General features: G+C 45.8%; 1 protein-coding gene across 3 annotated transcripts in view; it reads right to left on the bottom strand.

Annotated features, from left to right (window-relative positions):
- Positions 1-20,818, bottom strand: part of DENND4C (DENN domain containing 4C) — a 300,829-nt gene that overhangs the window by 122,579 nt on the left and 157,432 nt on the right. For all 3 annotated transcript variants that reach the window (XM_030194208.1, XM_030194207.1, XM_030194209.1), the window contains exons 14-18: positions 17,236-17,381; positions 15,645-15,680; positions 15,359-15,489; positions 9,326-9,458; positions 8,364-8,570 (exon numbers count right to left, since the gene is read on the bottom strand). In XM_030194208.1, the coding sequence (XP_030050068.1) occupies positions 8,364-8,570; positions 9,326-9,458; positions 15,359-15,489; positions 15,645-15,680; positions 17,236-17,381 (653 nt within the window). The remainder of the gene's footprint in view (positions 1-8,363; positions 8,571-9,325; positions 9,459-15,358; positions 15,490-15,644; positions 15,681-17,235; positions 17,382-20,818) is intronic.

The following is a 20,818-nucleotide window of genomic DNA, read 5'->3' as shown; positions in this document are numbered from 1 at the left end:
AAGGAGTCCAAGGTTCTAGAGTCCTTGCCCGGGGGCGCCGAAGCATGCTCCCTAGAACTCTTGGCCTTCTTTAGGGCCAAATCCACAACTCCAGAGTCGTGAGGCAACTGAGTGCGCATCAGCTCTGGGTCCCCATGGATCCGGTACTGGGACTCGATCTTCTTGGGAATGTGGGGATTAGTTAGAGGCTTGGTCCAGTTCGCCAGCAATGTCTTTTTTAGGACATGATGCATGGGTACTGTGGACGCTTCCTTAGGTGGAGAAGGATAGTCCAGGAGCTCAAACATTTCAGCCCTGGGCTCATCCTCCACAACCACCGGGAAGGGGATGGCCGTAGACATCTCCCGGACAAAGGAAGCGAAAGACAGACTCTCGGGAGGAGAAAGCTGCCTTTCAGGAGAGGGAGTGGGATCAGAAGGAAGACCCTCAGACTCCTCGTCAGAGAAATATCTGATGTCCTCTTCCTCTTCCCACGAGGCCTCACCATTGGTGTCAGACACAAGTTCACGGACCTGTGTCTGCAGCCGTGCCCGGCTCAACTCCGTGGAACCACGGCCACGGTGGGAACGTCGAGAGGTAGACTCCCTCGCCCGCACCGGCGAAGCTCCCTCCGCCGACGTAGTCGGGGAGCCTTCCTGGGAGGCTACCTCAGTCGGTACCGCAAGCGGCACCGATGTCGGAGACCTCACCCCGGGCAATGGGCCAGCCGGCGCCTCGCTCGACGGTACCGGTGGCGCAAGCACCCTCGGTACCGGAGGGGTAGGGCGCAACAGTTCTCCCAGGATCTCTGGGAGAACGGCCCGGAGACTCTCGTGCAGAGCGGCTGTAGAAAAAGACATGGAAGCCGATGCAGGTGTCGATGTCAGAATCTGTTCCGGGCGTGGAGGCTGTTCTGGGCTGTCCAAAGGGGAGCGCACCGACACCTCTTGAACAGAGGGCGAGCGGTCCTCTCGGTGCCGATGCCTACTGGGTGCCGACTCCCTCGGCGACCCAGAGCTCTCGGTGCCGACACGGGAAGGGGACCGGTGACGATGCTTCTTCGACTTTTTGGGACGAAGCATGTCACCGGAGCTTCCCGGCACTGACGAGGAGGACGTCGAATCCAGCCGTCGCTTCATCGGGGCCGAGGCCGAAGGAGGTCGGTCTCGGGGGGAGGACTGTACCGCAGGAGCCCTCAGGGTAGGGGGAGACCCACCCGAAGGCTCACCGCCACCAGCAGGGGAATGGACAGCCCTCACCTGCACTCCAGACGAAGCACCACCGTCCGACGACATCAGCAGACGAGGAGGTCTCGGTACCACCGACGCCGACGCAGCCCTCCGATGTCTCGGCCCCGATGCAGAGGGCCGATGCCTCGATGCACTCGGGGGCGAGGATGAAGGTCCGGGCGCCGACGACGTCGATGCAGTCGATACTCCCGGTGCCGATGCCGACGAAGAGCCCGAGAACAAAACGTTCCACTGGGCCAATCTCGCTACCTGAGTCTGCTTTTGCAAAAGAGAACACAGACTACAGGCCTGCGGGCGGTGCCCAGCCCCCAGACACTGAAGACACGACGCGTGCCTGTCAGTGAGCGAGATTACCCGGGCGCACTGGGTGCACTTCTTGAAGCCGCTGGAAGACTTCGATGTCATGGGCGGAAAAATCGCGCCGGCGAGATCAAAACTCGAAATGGCGAAAATGGCACCACAAAAAAAAGGGAGAAGAAAACTTCGAACCGAGGCCTAAATAGGGCCTACCCCGACGACGAAAGAAAACTTACCGGGACAAAACTAGAAATACAGGAAGGGGAACAGACCGAAAAGGTCTCCTTCCGACACCTTTTTTTTTTTTTTTTAAGCGAAGTCCAAAAACGACGCGCGAGGTCAACTTTCGGGGCGCGAACGGCGAAACACGACCGTACCGAGCGCGGTCAAAAGAAGACTGGCTGGCACGAGCCGGTTCGGGCGGGAAGACGGCCGCGCATGCGCGGTGCGCATCGGCGCGCGAGGACTAGCAAAGGACTTTGCTAGAAAGTGTTCCGATTGGAGGGGCTGCCGTGGACGTCACCCATCAGTGAGAACAAGCAGCCTGCTTGTCCTCGGAGAACATTGGATTTTAAAACTCAGATTTGTAACTTATGTCAAAGTTACCGAGAGATCTTGTTTCCTCCCCGCTTCTGCACAGATACATTCACTTTAAACAAACCCTGTATTCGGGAAAAAAAAAAAAAAAAGGGGTCCAGTTTGTGCTTTTCTTCAGGGACATATCAGCTGCTTGCAGCCATGATTCCTTTGCCTTTTATGCAAACCTTATGAGTCTCGTAGGCAGTGCAAATCACAGCTGCTTAATTGTATTGCACTAAATTTGTTTTCCTCCACTGCAGAGGAGGGATGCAAATTCCTAAGTTATTCATGAGACTTGCAGACTATTTCTTGCCTATTCTCTGTACCTACCTCAGTAGGATTTGCACAATAAATGTTTGTCTAGTGAAATATCCCACGTGTATGTTCTGTACCCCAGGTAATTGAGATTTCAGAGAGATAAGTTTTAGGTTTCATGTGGATTTTCGTTGTTTCAGTGTTCAGTTGTTTGCTTATGATGTCACTCTTCTTTCTTTTATTGATGACTTGCTCCCTCTGCTGATCTTTGTGTGTATTACATGCACAAGTTGCTTTGGGAAAGAAAAAAAAAAAAAAAAAAGAGGCAGTCCCTGCCCAAAGGAGCTTGCGGTCTAAACCAGGGCAGACAGACAAGACTCACAATTACAGACTTTTGTTTTAATAATGTGATTTATGCAAGGAACCGTTTGTCTACTAAACTACTTAATGTGTTTAATTCATCATGCTTGTGATAAATATATATATCTGTGTTACTTTACCTTGGGCAATTGTGACTCCAGAGATATTGCCCCCTCCAGGGTAAAGGAATTTAGCTGAATGCTCAGATTAAGAAGTTGTTAATGTACCTTGAATGAGAATGCTTTGTGCTGCTATAGAACATTTCTAGGCACCTGCCTACTTTGCTGACATCATCCTTGTTCTAACTTTTCTTCATAAATCATATGTCTCATGATTTTAGCTGGACGCTTAAACCTGGTTGTCCAGAGAGGTGAGGTGTACCATGATAAAGATCTAAATGTAAGTTTTAAATCATAGGGAATCACATTGTGAAGAAGATGGAAGCAAGTTCCCAGTCATTCTTAGGTCATTTTATGTGCACGGTTACTGTGATGTTTGAAGCTTGTAAAAGTTATTTACTGCCAATGTGCAAGTTGTGTAAGCAGTGTGAATAACCACATGGCAGGAGTGCATGTTTATGTGCTACGAAAGTACACTGTAAGTTAGTTAGAAGGTCTGTGGAAGTGAACATATGTAGAAGTGTTTCAACAGGACTATACTTTTTGGGATAGGCCAGAATAGCAATTCATTTTATTCTGTATTACCTATCAATAGAAGCATAAAATCTGAGTATAGAATTGAGCCAATGGTATTTTGTTAAGGATTTGACCAGATATTGAGTGAATTATTATCCTTTATGCCCTGAGGCCTACATAGAGGCCTTACTCTGATGAATTGATTTATTGTTTGGAGTCATTTTCCTTGTTTTTTCAGGTTCATCAAATTGTCCTTTCACCTTAGTTGACGGGCAGGACATGACATCATTTGAACCATGATCACTGACAGCACTAGTCTTCGCTGCCATTGTGTTAGGCCTGTTGTCTCACCATTCCTGAAGCAGGCCCAACCACTGCCATTGTTTAATCTTAAAATACTGATACATTTTCAATTGTAATGATTTCTTTTTGCTTACTAGGTATAAGCACCATCAGTCTTAACACCTCTGAAACCACTGAATGTTTCCTGTCTGATATTGTTTCTATACATACTTCTATGGTATCTTATGTATTGTCTCATGTTGCAAAACAAGATACCCGAGGGGTAAAAGGCCTCCTGATCAGTCCCTTTCCCTTGAATATATCCTCAGACATCACTATTAATGAGCCATGGGCTAAGCCATGTCTCAACAGGAGGGAAGTATGCGAGTTTGCATTTTTATAATAGCAGTTTCGCGTTTGCATAGCATGTTATCTTTATTATACTGTTACTGTAACAATACTGTAGGTTTTAACTATGCCTTTTACTGAATTGAATATGTGTGACTATTGACTTGAGGAACCATTGAACTATTGGAATTTTCAAACGCAACGCAGATTGAGGAAGATAATGGCAGAAATTAGCAGTGTGTGATCCCTCAGCTTGCCTCATTGGAAAAGAGTCATGAGGGGGCGGAGAAATCACTAACAACAAATATGAAGAAAATGTTAACTAACAAAGAAGTTTTTCTGTCTAATGTCATTCCAGGTCAGTCTGAAGACCCTGCACACACAAACCTTGGAATCATACTTCCTGCTTTAGATACCTGAAGTCTGCTATCTGTAAAGCCATACTTCATCCTAAATGTTGTGATATTGTGTATATCCCCTTCATATTGATTATTGGGGACTTACGGTTCTAGAGTTTTCATTTATTTCACTTTTTGTCATTCTCACTGCCTTGCTAGCAACTGTTTTGTTGATAAAAAAGAGGATCTATTTTTGTATTACTCCCACATTTGTGAACGCACTGTTAGTTGTCTGAAATTGTTTACACACAAACCCATTGGTGGGGGGGGGGGGGGGGGGGGGGGGCTATCCCTTACCGCCTCCATTCTGACTTTTCTTTTCTGTTGTTGGTCAGTAGGGCTCTTCGGTCCACAGCTCCTGAACTTATTAAGCTTGGAAGGGTCCCAGTAGGAGACGAAGTCCTAAGAAATGTCATCAAGAGAAAAATTGGGCTTCACCTCGCTGGCAAGGTCCATACCAAGTACTCCTGAGTCCCTCACTGCTGAACAACTTGCTGAACACCTGTCACACTGCAAGAAGGTAGCAGAACACGGAGCTGAGATTAGGCAACCAGAGTAGACCAACTTCTCGCAAGGGCAAGTCCGGCTACAAAGGGGAGGTGCTTCAATAGGAACCCTAACCTCAACGCCGGTGAAGAAAATAATAACCCGGGCGAGAATTTAGGGTCGAAATGAGAGCCTCTACACCTGAACCAGATGACCCACGTGACCAATTGACTGAGATAACAGTGTGGAATCCTTTCAGATGCCTGGAAGGGAGGAAAGCAATTAGGACCTTGACTGACAGACAGAGGAAAAAAATAATTCCCAAGATGATTGGTGGATGTGTGGAAACCTCTTTCAGACTCCATCTTCCACAAGTGTGGCACAGGAAGTGTGTACACCTGCCAGAATCCATTCCACACAAAATGGAGGGCAGTAACACCTAACAGATAATTTGTCCCACATACACCAGGTTGTCTTAAGGGGTATCCAATAACAATTAATGTATCAACTACATTTACTATAACTAACAGAAGTTTGTTGAGGAAAGAGATTGCTGAACAACTGGAAGCCACTTAAATGATGAAATGGCAGAATTGATTAGCGCTGGACATGTTACTGGCGGGAAAAAGGCAAGGTTTTCCAGATGTTGGAGAAATTTGTTGTGTATATATCCTAAACAATACAGCCCCTGATGGAAGTATTACCAAGGCATTGGCCGGACTGACAGCCTTATCAAAAGAACTGGCAGAGAACTCAGGCTTTGATGACCTATTTACCAAATGGATGGAAGATTGGTTTGGGAATTGGAGTAGCCTGATTACTTCAATATTGACTTCTGTTGCTGTGGCTGCAGCTATATTGGTAACATGTAGATGCTGCTGTATACCATGCATTCGTGGTCTATTCCAAAGACTCATTGATGCCACCCTGACAAAGACCATGTACCAGTACGAAGAGCCTGATGACGAGGACAATAGCCAGGTTTTAGACTGTATAGCTCCATGAGTCTCAACAGGAGATCCTAAAGTTCATCCAGTCCCACACACAGTATACCCTATGCAGCTCGACATAGCAACCCGCCAGAGATCTGATGATGTGCCAGATCGAATATGGACCAGTTGTCCAGTACGTGGGTGACCTGTTGATTGTGTAGTATTCGCCTGAGGGTTCTTGACAGCGGCTTGCAAATGCCACTGAAATCTGTCACCTGCTAGAAGCTGTGTGGAAGCCAAGAAAAGTCGCTGTGATGCACTGTAGGGCCCACACAGGGAAGACGATTCCATAGTCCGGGGCAACCGGCGTGCGGACGAGGCAGCCAAGAAAGCCTGTCAAGAACCCTACCCTCCTGAACCTAATCCTCATCCATCTCCCTGAAGAAACCCCCGCATTTGCAGAAACTCCCTCAACAGGGAGTCTTGAAATCTACCAGAAGCCAGGAACCCCCGAGTACCGACCAGTTCAGGACTTGAGGAAAGTCAATAATCAGGTTGTGGGTATCGTTGCTCTTGTACCTAATCCCTACTCCATTTTAGCCCAAGTGCCAGCCCAAACCACGTGGTACAGTACGAGTACGGGCCTGTCGTCCAGTATGTAGACGACCTGTTGGTGGCCCGGGAAACGTACACGGACTGTGCAGAAGCTACCCTTTACCTCTTGACAACCCTGGAAGCCCTAGGGTACCGAGCCCGCCGAAAGAAGGCACAGATATGCGACATCGAAGTCGCGTACCCGGGATTTCGCCTCCGAGAAGGAACCCGAAGGCTCGGTACACCCCGTACCCAAGCTATCCGCAACCAATCCATTCCTGCAAATAAAAAAGAACTGCGTGCGCTACTGGGGGCAGTCGGATACTGCCGGATCTGGATCATTAATTTCGCTGTTTTGCCCCAAGACCTGTATACCAAACTGAAAGGGCCTGAACCCGAGGCCCAAACCTTCCAGTGGGAAAAACACGAATTGAGGGCCCTAGCTGATTTGAAAACAGCCCTTGTATCCCCCCCAGCACTTGGACTCCCAGATGTAACGAAGCCTTACCTTCTTGCGGAAGAAGGCGGGGTCTGTGGGAAGTGGAATACTTCCAAATGTTGCCTGAACATTGATGATACTGCAGCTGCGGTACTAAATATAGCTAATGACATTAGAAAGCTTGCACATGTTCCCGTCCAGAGATGGACATCTATGCTTGTTGGGATTCTCTCTTTGGGGGCACATGGTGGAATAAATTAATATTTTTCGGTGTCTGTCTGTTTGGGGGCCTTGTATTCTTACCCTGTTTACTTCCATGTGTTTTATCTTTTGCTCGCAGGGCTATGGAACGTATTGCTGACCAGCGCACAGCTCTGCAAATTATGTGTCTCCAGATGTATTCTTCCCTGCTGTCAGTAGATGTGGATCTTGATTCCTCTGAGGATGATCCCTAACTTCAGCAACATTCCACCATACCTCCACTCTCCCCTACTAACCTAACCTCTTTTGTATTTTTCCAGATATTGTGCACAACTTGCCCTCTGGGCCATCTACACCTTTCCTGGCAAAGACCGGTTACAAAGGGGGGAGCGTCCAATAGGGACCTTTCGTCTCAACCCCGGTGAAGAACTCAACGGCCACGAAAGGAATCTTAGGGCCATCACTTCTTGAACTTCTCTACATTTACACCACCTCCGTTGTTGTGATACTTTTCACTTGGACAATTGATAAAGTATCAAAGGGGGGAATGTAGGGGGGGTAGCTTGACTGTTTTGCTGAAACTGGAGTCAGTTTATACTAGAGTTAGATTTTGCTGTAAAGGACAATCTATTGTGCTTAGGTAAAAGAAGCTGTAACTTGTAACATGGCAGCCATTAACTTTGCTTTTTCTGTGAAATACATTTTCTCTCCGTCTGTGCCTTTTCTGAAATGTAAGGCTTGCAAGCTGACAGTAGCTCAGAGGAAGCAGCTGTAACCAGATAGCAGAAACCAGCTGGAACTTGTGCAGCTTATCAGTATATTGCCTTATATGGTATATGCAATGCCAAATAACTGTGAATAGACTAGAGACCAGTGTTGGAAATAGAGGGTTGTGTGCAAAGCCAAAGATAAGTTTCGTTTCCTGGGTTTTGTGTAAGATCCTCTGTCTGTAACTGCGCATGACTACTGATAAGAGTGTATAAGAACGAGTGTCAGGTGACGCTCGGGGCACAGTATCCTGAGTCTGAACTTAGTACTGTGTCAGCTAGCTAATAAAAGCTGTCATGCCTCTGGAACCATTTGCCTCTTGTCTCCTGTTACAATGGCATGGCAGGGTCACCCATCTTGGGCCCAGGCCCACCCAGAGCATCTGGCTACATCCCTGGTACAGCAAGCGATGTGAGACAAAATACCATAGAGGACATTTACCTGACACGCTAGGAGGACATACTGAGAGGAATAAGATAGAAGGGGTTTTGCAGAGAAGTGAAATTAGATATATGGTGTCATTAAAAGGCATTGTGTGCACACCTAGCTACACAACTCACCTCATCCAGGGGCTCCACCTCTGTCATTCTCATCTTCACTAGCACATCATAGGCCTGCTGCAGGGCCCTGGCCTTGGGATGAGAAGCACTAGCGTAGGCCGGTAGGCAGATGAACCACAAGCTGTAACAGTGGCTGAACAGGCATTTGGCCCACTGTGGTGGGTTGCTGTAATATTTTCTGGCTAATTTATGAGATGTTTTTGTCTCCTGAAAGTAAAAAAACAATGTAAAAATAAGACTGCTACTCTTATGCAGAGATCCTTGCAAAAAAAAAAAAAGTGTGCTCTCAAACAGAGGACAAACCAGTCCAGAAGCACCAGGCAAGAGCAAAAAACAGAACTGGAGTGCAATATTACCCAGCACTAGGACTTCTAGCATTATATGCTGCTCTCCAGCAGACTCTAAGCCTGTTAAGAAGAATTTGCTGCTGATTTTGACTAATACCTGGGGAAGGGAATAGAGGGAATAAGAGGACTTTAGCTTGTTACAGCTAAAATTTAAAACAAAAATGTTATGAACAGTTCTAAAACATCAGCAAAACAAACGTTTGATAGGCAGCACCTGCAGCACACTGATCAGACATATTTTCTGAACACATGCTTTTGCAGTGGGGTGTGGTGATGGTTGTAGGATGGAGGGGAAGCACTGACGCATAAGCATGTTATGAGTAAAGTTCTAAGGCAGCACAAAACTATGTACTATACAGGGAAACTGCTTAGTTTTAAATAAATTACTGCAAGAGCTGCCACCGATCTCACCAGCAGAAAATATATTTCAGGCAGAGAGACATGTGGGCCATGTTAGTGATTTCTTTATTTTTTCTCAGGTAGTAAATCTCCTCCCAACAGTAAGCTGTCAACTTTTCAAGGCTAAGGAAATACTGGGAAAGGGGGCAGGTAGAAACCAGGAGGAAGAAGGGGCTCCCTCTTTACACCCAAAAGTGTTAAGCAGGTAGTTCTTACCTGTTTGGTCCTCTTGGCTATGAACGGTGAGCTGCTGGAAGCCCGGCTTGTGGGCATGTGACCATTGAAACGGTGTGTTAAGTCTTTGGGCCGATCAAAGAGCTTGTAATCCAGCCTCGGAAAATATTTATAACTAAAAGTAAAAACAAGTGGTAATTAATAGATAGCTTTCCAAACCTCCTGGGTAACACCTGGTGAGCTGTCATCTGAAATGAGACCTGTTACAGCATTTATGATAAACCCAAGATGCAGGAAATATTCCACACCTTGCACCTGAAGACTTAAGTACAAACCCTCAATGGGTAAAGTGTGCTTCCTTAATATCCCTCTAGACTAGAGGTGTGCATCAAACATATAAACGGCAAGTGACTGACTCACCTGCAAATGTGCAGTACAGACTTCCCTCTCTATCCCGCCCTCGCGTCAAGACGTCATGATGTCAGAGGGCGGAACAGAGAGGGAAACGGAGTCGGACTGTCGGATGCCGCTGCCGCCGCCTGGAAACTAACATCGCGCGAACCAACCTCCACCCTCCCCCCCCCCCTCATCCCTGCCTCCACTCCCGCCCCCCTCCATATCGGGCCCCCTGCACTGACCTGACAGCGTCTCTCACCTCCGTGTGGAAGCGCTGCAGGCAGCAACAGAGCGATCTGCTGCTGCCTGTAGCGCTTTCACATGGAGGTGAGAGGTGCTGTCAGGTCAGTGCAGGGGGTCCAGCACGGAGGGGGGCGGGAGCAGCGGCGAGGAGGGTAACTGGACATGGGGGGAGGGCAGGGGGGAGAGGAGGGTTTCTGGACATGGGAGGAGGCCAAGGGAAAGAGGAGGGTTGCTGGATATGGAGGGGAGGATCGGTGGACAGGGTGAGGCCAGGGGAGAGAGGAGGGCTGCAATACTCGCCCGTTTTTACGGGTTTAACGGCTAGTAGGGATATAATCTGATCCCCACCCCCATCATATTGATACCATCCCCAGTCAATTATTTTCTGTCCCCCACATCGTCCCTATTATATTGGTACTGACCCCTCTCACCGTCCCCATACCAAATCCACATTTAAAAGATCTTGTAAATTCAAGCAAAACATAAAATGCATCCTATACCTTGTTAAAATTTAACATAAGAATAGGCATAACATTGTTAAAAATATACAACCCCCCCACCATATTATTTATTAGCATAGACTGTGAGAAAACAATCCCTTCAAACTATGTAAAAATAATAACCCATCTACAGAGCCAGAGGTTCAGTTCAATTTTACGTTCCTCAATTGTTCATCCTGAAACTGAAAAGAACATTCTGATGATGTGCTGGTGGCAGGAGTTCCAAGCAGGGAACAGGCAACATGTGTCAGTTTCACCCACACATGGGATCTCTGTTGCCAGTAGGTAGTAAGAGACAGGCAGAATTCTTTGTCCAAGCTTGATATGTATGCATCCACTTCAATCACAGAAGCAGTTTCCTGCCTCTTGAATAAGTCTATTTAAAAAAAAAAAAATCTGCATCTGAGTTTTCTCATTTTGGACATTTTTTTGGTGGGTCAGGAATTGGCTGCACCTCAACTACAGCTTGATCTGCTGTTGGTGTTCACAGTCTGTCTATGGTACTTGTTCCACCCTTTTTTTTTTAACAATTTTGTAATGGCTGGAGTCCATGAGAGAGTACAAGACTGAGATTATAACTTGTATAACCCATCTAGGCTTCATCTTGAAATGCTGCTTTCAAATTAGCTGCATTATCAGTCACACAGATGAGACTAGCACGGTGGAGATTATACTCTGCTAAAACATTTAAAACAAATATTTTCATCAGCTTATTAGTGGTCTTCCATTTTGTCAAAATTACTGAACACATGCATCAATTTTCATCAAGGTGAGTTCCTCTTTCAGTTATTTTTTTTAAGCTGAGTGTTGGTGTCAAGTTTCCGAGTCAAGGAATGCATGGAGACAATCTGGTCCCCATCTCCTCCCATCCCCATTCACTTTTGAATCATCCCCACGGTAGTAATGACTTTTAAGGAAGCATGGGACAGGCATGTGGAACCCCCTTAGGAAAAGGAGGAGTTAGTGGTTACTGAGGAAGAGCAGACTTGATGGGCCATTTGGCCCTTATCTGCCATCATTATGTTTCTATCCCCACGGATTTCTGCAGGTTTCCCGTTGTCCCCGTCCCTGCGCACACCTCCAGTCCAGACACTTGGGTTTACACACTTCTACCAGCAGATGAAGAGAACTACTGACTTCAGAGTGAGACTACAAGTACTCTCTGCAGCCTCCAGCAGACAGTAGATGTGAGTAAGCTTGTGCAGTCTGGTAAAGCCAGGTAGGGAGGTGTTTAGCTATCAGGTCCCCACTGTGGTTTGGGGGTGTTGATAAAAAATAAATTATCTAATAGAATACCTAAAAAAAAAAAAAAAAAATCAAGGCAGTTCAGAGTCCTGCAGATTCTGTAGTTTTCTCTTGAAGGTATTACACCCGATTGGCCAGGTCCCCCATACCCTGTTTCTTTTCCAGCTCATTGAAAATTGATCTGTCTCAGCTTCCCTAGCCAGTGCAGGAGGAAACCCTTTAAGTGCTGTGGAGATCAGCCCAAAACAAAAAAGGTGAAAGGGCTCCTTACCAGTGGAACTGCTCTGCTTCTTCCCTGAGAGGAGTCAAGAGGTGGGGGAGGGGGGCAGTGAGGTTGCTGGGAGTCAACAACAGGAGCCTAGGGATAGTCCATGGGGACTCAATGAAAGTGTCTGGGTTCAACTTCTAGTAGTTGCTGGAGGTAAGGACCAGTGGGTTCTCAAGGTCATCAGAGGCAGTTACACAATGGAGTGTATTGGTGCCAGACTATTTCATGGAGTTCCCTTGTCATTTGGACTTAAACGAAGCATAATTGCACATTCCAATATACCAGAGATGTCAGATTCCTTCATTTTGCCTTCTTAGGCACTGAGAACCTATTCCAAGGTGATGTTAGTGGTAGCGTTATGGAAAAAGGGAATCTTAGAATATCTGTATCTGGAGGATTTCCTCCTTTGGGCAAAGTTATTTCAGAAAAGCGAGTCACAGCATGCATGGTGCACTTCCTAGAGAGGTTGAATTTCGGTGGTCAATCCTTCCAAGAGCAAACTCAATCCCTCTCGGGTAACAGAATAACTGGTGTGGACACTCGACAGGGATGAGTGTTCCTTCCATGAGCAAAGGTACAGAAGTTGCAGGCGCAGGATCCAAGGTCCCTTCTACAGCAGATTACTGCAAGCTTGGGATTATTTGCATGCATTGGGATCCATGGCAGCAATACTGGAAGTGATACAATTGGCCAGGGCAAACATGCATCTGCTACAGGAGGATCTGCTGTTGAGGTGATCTCCCATATGCGATGAGACTTCTGTTTCACAGAGAGGCGAGGAAGAGTTTAGAGTGATGGCTTCAAACCTCCAATCTAGTGTAAAGCAAGAGGCTAGGGACCCTAGAGTGGACAGTGATCACAACAGACACCAACCTCAAGGGCTGGAGAGCCCATTGACTGGACAAGATGGGCACAGGACCTCTGGACACCAGAGAAGTTTGGTGGTCTATAGAGAGGTTGGAGCACAAGGCGATGTGTCTGGCTCTGTTGGCTCTAAAGCAGGTAGTACAAGGAAAGGCAGTGCAAGCCCTGTCCAACAATACTACCAGGACAAGCTCTCTTTTTAGGAGGGAGGCTGGTAATGACACTTGGAAGAGATAAAGGTTCCTCGGGGAGACTGACTTGTTTTATTTGAAGTTGTTCAGTTGCTGTTAAGGGTTAGTATTCTTCTTCTGAGATATATGGTTGACTTTCATCTGCTTTGGTATGAAATTACTGACTGCCCAGGAACTGCACACGGTACTTATAGACTCACTATGAAGTCAGTAGTTCACAGCCTCTATCTGCTGGTTAGAAATGTGTAAACCTAAGCGTCTGGCCCAGTCCGGAGGGACTAAAGGAAAGAAACTTAGCAAGTAAGGCCTAATTTCTCCATCATATGCATGTAAAATATACTCCTGGGCATGAATTGCTACGAAATGAAAATAATATTTCTCCCAACTCATCCCTTCTTGTGCCAGCATAAAAGAGAGCACATCACTGTAAATTATAAGGGGCAGGGATTTCAACGTTACCATCACACTACACTCAGTAAAAATTGGTTTCCAACCTATCCCCTTTCCCAATTCCTGAAAAGAGAATCTACATACTGATGAGATTACCTACAATAGCTTTCTACCATAAAACTTGGCACTGGAGGAAGGGTGTGTGGGTGAGGAGGTTAAACTTACATCACATCACAATTAGTCAAGAAGGGAACTAATCTTATTGGTCCATTGGAAATATATTTTTTAAACTTTTGTCGAGAAAGGAGAAATTAGGGTTTACCTGCTAATTTCCTTTCCTTGAATCCCTCCGGACCAGTCCAGATGCATGGGTTTATGCTCTCCTACCAGCAGATGGAGACTGAGAACCACTGATGTGATGGAATCACCCTAAAAAGTCCTGTGCAGTTTACAACTAGCCAATGTTTCTATAACCAAGCAACTTAAAAACTTTACTCTCTTAACTACCCCGCAGAAAGTAGTTGGAACACCTATCAACTAAGGCAGCAATTGATTCACCATGCCAGAATTAATATGATTATTATGAAAAGGGACACATGGAAGTAAAACAAAGGCATACCACCTAATTCTTCTTCCTGAATATTTGGCCAAAAAATGAAATGGACACGAGTTTTCATGAGCTGAGTTCTGGACTGGTCTATATGGACTCAAGGAAACAAAATTAGCAACATAACTTGTCCTTATTCATCATCTCTCCACATCAGTCCAGTCCAGATGAGTGGGAAGTACTACTACTACTATTTAGCATTTCTATAGCGCTACAAGGCGTACGCAGCGCTGCACAAACATAGAAGAAAGACAGTCCCTGCTCAAAGAGCTTACAATCTAATAGACAAAAAATAAATAAAGTAAGCAAATCAAATCAATTAATGTGAACGGGAAGGAAGAGAGGAGGGTAGGTGGAGGCGAGTGGTTACGAGTCAAAAGCAATGTTAAAGAGGTGGGCTTTCAGTCTAGATTTAAAGGTGGCCAAGGATGGGGCAAGATGTAGGGGCTCAGGAAGTTTATTCCAGGCGTAGGGTGCAGCGAGACAGAAGGCGCGAAGTCTGGAGTTGGCAGTAGTGGAGAAGGGAACAGATAAGAAGGATTTATCCATGGAGCGGAGTGCACGGGAAGGGGTGTAGGGAAGACGAGTGTGGAGAGATACTGGGGAGCAGCAGAGCGAGTACATTTATAGGTTAGTAGAAGAAGTTTGAACAGGATGCGAAAACGGATAGGGAGCCAGTACCAAAAAGTAAGTGAGGAGCCCTGTTAAGCCTGCCTTCAAAACCCTGTCTCCTAAAACACACACCCTGCCTTGCCTGAACATACAACCTATTCTGTCAAAGAAATGTAAATATGACCAGGTAAGCAACCTTACAAATATCCTGGGGAAGGAACCAGACTATGAATGGCCCAAGTTGACACCTGAGTTTTCTTGTAATAGGTCTGCAGACCAGGACAGAATCAGTCGGTCATGTGCAATACACGCCAACGCAATAGCTTCTTTGATCCACTGAGCTACTGTTTCTTCGGATGCAGCTTCTCCCTTCCTAGTTCCCCCAAATAACAAACCAAAAAAAAAGGGGGGGGGGAGTGATACAATTTCCAGAATGCTTTGGTGACCCTTAAATATCTCCACAGACGTGTTCAATCTGCTTTGTTAAATAACTATAGTACTACTTCTGGAAAAGAGGGAGTTTAAAGGTTATAGATGGTGAATAGGTTAAAGGAATGGGAATGGAATACTGCAGATAATCTTTATTTTAAAATGTTAATTTTGTCTGCAGTGAAAGAAAACAATTATTACAAGCTTCTGTCCATTCTCCTCCAAACCTCAACAGCTCCCCACCCCCTCCCAATGACTAACTGAATTTGATCTGTTCACGCATCTCAATTTGACCCATCTCTAACCCTTTTTTTTTTCTTGGTACTGTACCAGTATTTTATGGCTGGCTCCTGCCCATCATCAGGTGGCGGCTCTGGTGGCATTATGAAGACAGTGTGTTCGCTCTTCTGAGAATCATCCAGCTCAATCAGCCTGGTGTCTTCAGCAGACTCTACATCAATCTAAAACCCAAAACACAAGTTTCAGAACACAGCAAGACGGCAGCCAGAATGCTAATACCACCAAGAAACTAATGACATGTCCACAAACACACACACAATCGCCATGCTCCTTTTACCTCCCATCATGATGTTTACAAACGTAAAAATACAAATACCTTGTCCCCCTTTTCTGCAGTTTTATCAGGAAACAGCTAGTGGGGGAGGGAGAAGGAAGAACATACATTTAGATACTTTGCAAACAACAGTATATTGTATGAAATGCTGAAGTTTATGTGTTCATTTTGTGTGTTTTCTGCTGCTGAGATTAGGAGGACTAATATATGGGGCACCTGTATGTCTACAGGTTTATCATGGTTTAATACTGCCTTCAGTTCCTATTCAAGCTGCTGTGAACCCTCATTCCAGTCTCTGCACAGCAAAAGACTGACAGAAATCTTGTATAGAATGTGTATTGCTATAAAACAACCTCATACACAAATTACACTTGATGGGATGCAGATCTCTCAGTCCTGACATGGCATAGCATACATAAATAGCATACAATAAATCACTAGTGAGTAATGAAATGTATCAAAAGATAGCTATACATCAAACAGAAAACTTCGAATTGCATGTGAACAGAAAACAAAAAGGAATCCTTCAAACCAGTATGTATGTCTTATTGTTTATATTAGGAGGAAAAGTCTCAGAACCTTCTCTGCACAGAACTGTGCTCAGGTAATATTCTATCATTGGCTGAAAAACTTCCTAAAAAAAATCTAAACTTATTTTTTTAAATATACATACTGTCCTTCTATCCAGTCTGACTTAATAGCAACAGGACTCAGTGTTCTGTGTTCTCAGTCTACCTGACAAAACAAGCCTTTAATACTGCTATTTCCACAATCATCTCATCTTGATATATACAACAGCTTGTTTTGTATTTATAGCACATTGAGGTCCATTGAATCCGCTGAGGCACCAGTATTTCTACTGCGAAACATTGGCCATTGTCGGGTGGATTGAGAAAGCAGTTTGAACACTGAAAGTCCTGCTTCTATTAAGTCAGATTGGATAGGACACTGTGTACATTTAAAAAATACATTTAGATTATTTTTAGGTGGTTTTTCAGCCACTGATAAAATATGACCTGAGCACAGGTCTGCCCAAGAAGGTTCCGAGGCGATTCCTCCTAATATAAACAATAAGAAATATTGCCCCAGTTTGAAGGATACTTTTCATATCTAAACAGCACCCAAATATACATTTTAAAAATGTAATTGTTTAATGCTCTTGGAAGGTGCATAACTGACAGCATTAGGTACCAAAATTCTCCAGGCTGAATAAAGCACCCCTTACACTCGTCTGCCATATGCCTCAACCAGGATCTGGAGGGGACTATTTTGGGAGGGAGTGGGGAGGCTTTTTCAATCTTTTGACCCCTCTGCTGCAACTGCAAATGAGGGTGCAGTTTAATGGCAGCAGAGATGGTAATCTTCTATGTGATACAGGCTCCTGCTCACTTAACACCGGACTAAGACCAACCCACTTGTCATTCAGGCCACTAAATGACTTCAAGTTTGTTTTTATTCATATAGATCAAAAATCAAAATATGTTTGTGCCACTGAAAAAGGCAGATATAAGGTGACTGACTCATCAGCCCCTCCCTCCACCCTGAACAAGACACCAAAAAGTTAATAACTAACAAAATAATCCCCAGTCCCAAGTCATGTGTGACTGCTGCTTGTACAAATTGTTATTTTTACCTTTTCTATGCAATAATCAAAAAATGCAAAGCTAGTATCCTTATCGCTGACAAAACTGAATTCTTCAATAAACCGAATAAAAATCTGGGTCTTGGTCAAGAGGGAGTAGAACTTCATATGAGCCCGGTCCCGGCTTTTCAAAAATCCTGGAGACAAAGGAATACACAGTTTAATAATTCAACACCCAAGGAAAGAACTTCAGCAGTCCTTAAAACCCACCCTGCAAACATCAGCCAGACCATCATCCTGGTTTCTATTTCACATTAAGCAGTCTCCTCTTCTACAGTATTTGAATATGAATTCTCCCAGACCAGAAGAGGGAAATTATGACATACCTGACAATTTTCTTTCCATTAGTCCTACCAGACCAGTCCAGAAGCTGTGGACTATGACTGATCAGTAGATGGAGACAGAGAAATAAAGCATTCTGACACTCCAGTTGCCCTTAAGGAGCAAATCACACAGAAGTTGTTCTGCGTGATTTTCTCCTTAAAGGCAACTGGAGTCTTAGAATGCCCAGTATTTTTAATAAACAAGCAAATCTACTCATGTTTACATGACCGGTTAAATGTTGTATTCATCCATTATCACTGCCAATAAGGCACTGTTTATTTTTATTTATTATTAGGATTTATATACCGGCTTTTTGGAAGAATTCACTCAAGGCGGTGTAGAGTAAGAATAAATCAAACATAAGCAATAGACAATTGCAGCAGTAAAGATATTAAAATAATATAAATTATAATAGAACATTTTAGTAGACAGCATAGGGTTTAAGAAAAGATAGAACATATAGTTAACTAAGAGAGTAAGAGGAGTTAGAAAATAAGGTGACTAATGTAAAGAAAGTTGCACTTAGGTCAGAGAGATGATTAAATGTTATTTCAGGTAGGGTAGGAGTGGATTGTTTATTTGACACCTAATTCAAGTATGTCAGGGATTGCCTCAAATCCAACAAGTTATAGGAAATGCAAAACAGCAACACTTTAAACGTGTGCCCTGTGGAATGCCCGCTCGGTCTGCAACAAACTTTCCTTCACCTACAATCTCTTCATCTCCCGTTCCCTCCCAACTGCTCGCCCTAACTGAAACCTGGCTCACCCCCCCGACGACTCTGCCTCAGTCGCGGCCCTGTGCCATGGAGTTTATCTTTTCTCCCACACTCCCCGACCAGTTGGCCGCGGAGGAGTCTGGTTTCTACTTTCGCCCTCCTGTAGTTTTCAACCCCGCCTCCTACCGCAGTCTCACTGCTTCTCATCCTTTGAAGTTCACTCCATCCGTCTATTCTACCCGCTGCCACTCAGAGTTGCAGTCATTTACCGCCCCCCCCCCCCCCCGATAAGTCCCTCCCTTCCTTCCTTACCGACTTCGATGCCTGGCTCTCCGTTCTTCTTGAACCCTCATCTCCGTCCATCATTCTTGGAGACTTTAACATACACGCTGATGACCCATCCGACTCCTATGCTTCTCAGTTCCTCACTCGGACATCCTCCTTCAACCTCCAGCTGAGTTCCACCACCCCTACTGACCAAACTGGCCGTTGTCTTGACCTCGTCCTCTCCTCTACCTGCTCACCCTCCATTTTTTTGTGCCTCTGCTCTTCCTCTCTCAGATCATCACCTGATCACCTTCACACTTCATCACCCTCTCCCTCAGTCCCGCCCAACACTAACCACTACTTTCAGGAATCTCCAGGCTCTCGACCCTCCCACCTTATCCTCTTGTATCTCTAATCTCCTCCTTTCCATCATGTCCTCCGAGTCTGTCGACAAGGCTGTCTCTGCTTACAATGCCACTCTCTCCACTGCTCTGGACACACTTGCACTATCCATCTCCCGTCCCACAAGGCGTACTAATCCCCAGCCATGGCTGACCCCTTGCATCCGATACCTTCGCTCCTGCGCCCGATCTGCCGAACGCCTCTGGAGGAAATCTTGCACCTACACTGACTTCATTCATTACAAATTCATGCTATCCTCCTTCCAGTCCTCCCTATTCCTTACCAAACAGGACTATTACACCCAATTGACTAATTCTCTCGGCTCCAACCGTCGTCGTCTCTTCGCCAGCCTTAACTCCCTCCTCAAAGTGCCCTCTGCTCCCACCCCCTCACTCTCTCCTCAATCACTAGCTGACTACTTCCGTGACAAGGTGCAAAGATCAACCTCGAATTCACTACCAAGCCACCTCCTCCTCTTCACCCTTTAACCCACTCCCTCAACCAACCAACCCAGGCCTCCTTCTCCTCTTTTCCTGATATCACCGAGGAGGAAACCGCCCACCTTCTTTCCTCCTCGAAATGCACCGCCTGTTCCTCTGATCCCATCCCCACCAACTTACTAAATACCATCTCTCCTACTGTCACCTCCCCATCTGTCATATCCTCAACCTCTCTCTCTCTCTCCACTGCAACTGTCCCTGACACCTTCAAGCATGCTGTAGTCACACCACTTCTCAAAGAACCATCACTAGACCCTACCTGTCTTTCCAACTACCACCCCATCTCCCTCCTACCCTTCCTCTCCAAGATACTTGAACGCACCCGTTCACAGCCACTGCCTTGATTTTCTCTCCTCTCATGCCATCCTCGATCCGCTTCAATCCGGTTTTCGCCCTCTACACTCAACAGAAACGGCACTCACTAAAGTCTGTAATGACCTGTTCCTTGCCAAATCCAAAGGTCACTACTCCATCCTCATCCTCCTCGACCTATCTGCCGCTTTTGACACTGTCAATCATAATTTACTTCTTGCTGCACTATCCTCTTTTGGGTTCCAGGGCTCTGTCCTCTCCTGGTTCTCCTCTTATCTCTCCCACCGTACCTTCAGAGTACATTCTCATGGATCTTCCTCCACCCCCATCCCACTCTCTGTTGGAGTTCCTCAGGGATCTGTCCTTGGACCCCTTCTTTTTTCAATTTACACCTCTTCCCTGGGCTCGCTGATCTCATCTCATGGGTTCCAATACCATCTTTATGCTGATGACACCCAGCTTTATCTCTCCACACCAGACATCACTGCGGAAACCCAGGCCAAAGTATCAGCCTACTTATCCGACATTGCTGCCTGGATGTCCAACCGCCACCTGAAACTGAACATGGCCAAGACCAAGCTCATTGTCTTTCCACCCAAACCCACTTCTCCTCTCCCTCCACTCTCTATTTCAGTCGACGACACCCTCATCCTCCCCGTCTCATCTGCCCGCAACCTCGGTCATCTTCGACTCCTCCCTCTCTTTCTCTGCCCATATCCAGCAGACAGCCAAGACCTGTCCCTTCTTTCTCTATAACATCAGCAAAATTCACCCCTTCCTCTCTGAGCACACCACCCGAACTCTCATCCACTCTCTCATCACCTCTCGCCTTGACTACTGCAACCTACTCCTCACTGGCCTCCCACTTAACCATCTATCCCCCCTTCAATCCGTTCAGAACTCTGCTGCCCGTCTTATCTTACGCCTAGACCGATGTGCTCATATCACCCCTCTCCTCAAGTCACTTCACTGGCTTCCAATCAGGTACCGCATACAGTTCAAGCTTCTCCTACTAACCTACAAATGCACTCAATCTGCAGCCCCTCATTAC

This window comes from Microcaecilia unicolor, chromosome 2 (genome assembly GCF_901765095.1).
Source record: "Microcaecilia unicolor chromosome 2, aMicUni1.1, whole genome shotgun sequence".
NCBI lineage: Eukaryota > Metazoa > Chordata > Amphibia > Gymnophiona > Siphonopidae > Microcaecilia > Microcaecilia unicolor.
Note: the sequence above shows the minus strand (reverse complement) of the source record. Positions and strands in the feature narration are given on the sequence as shown.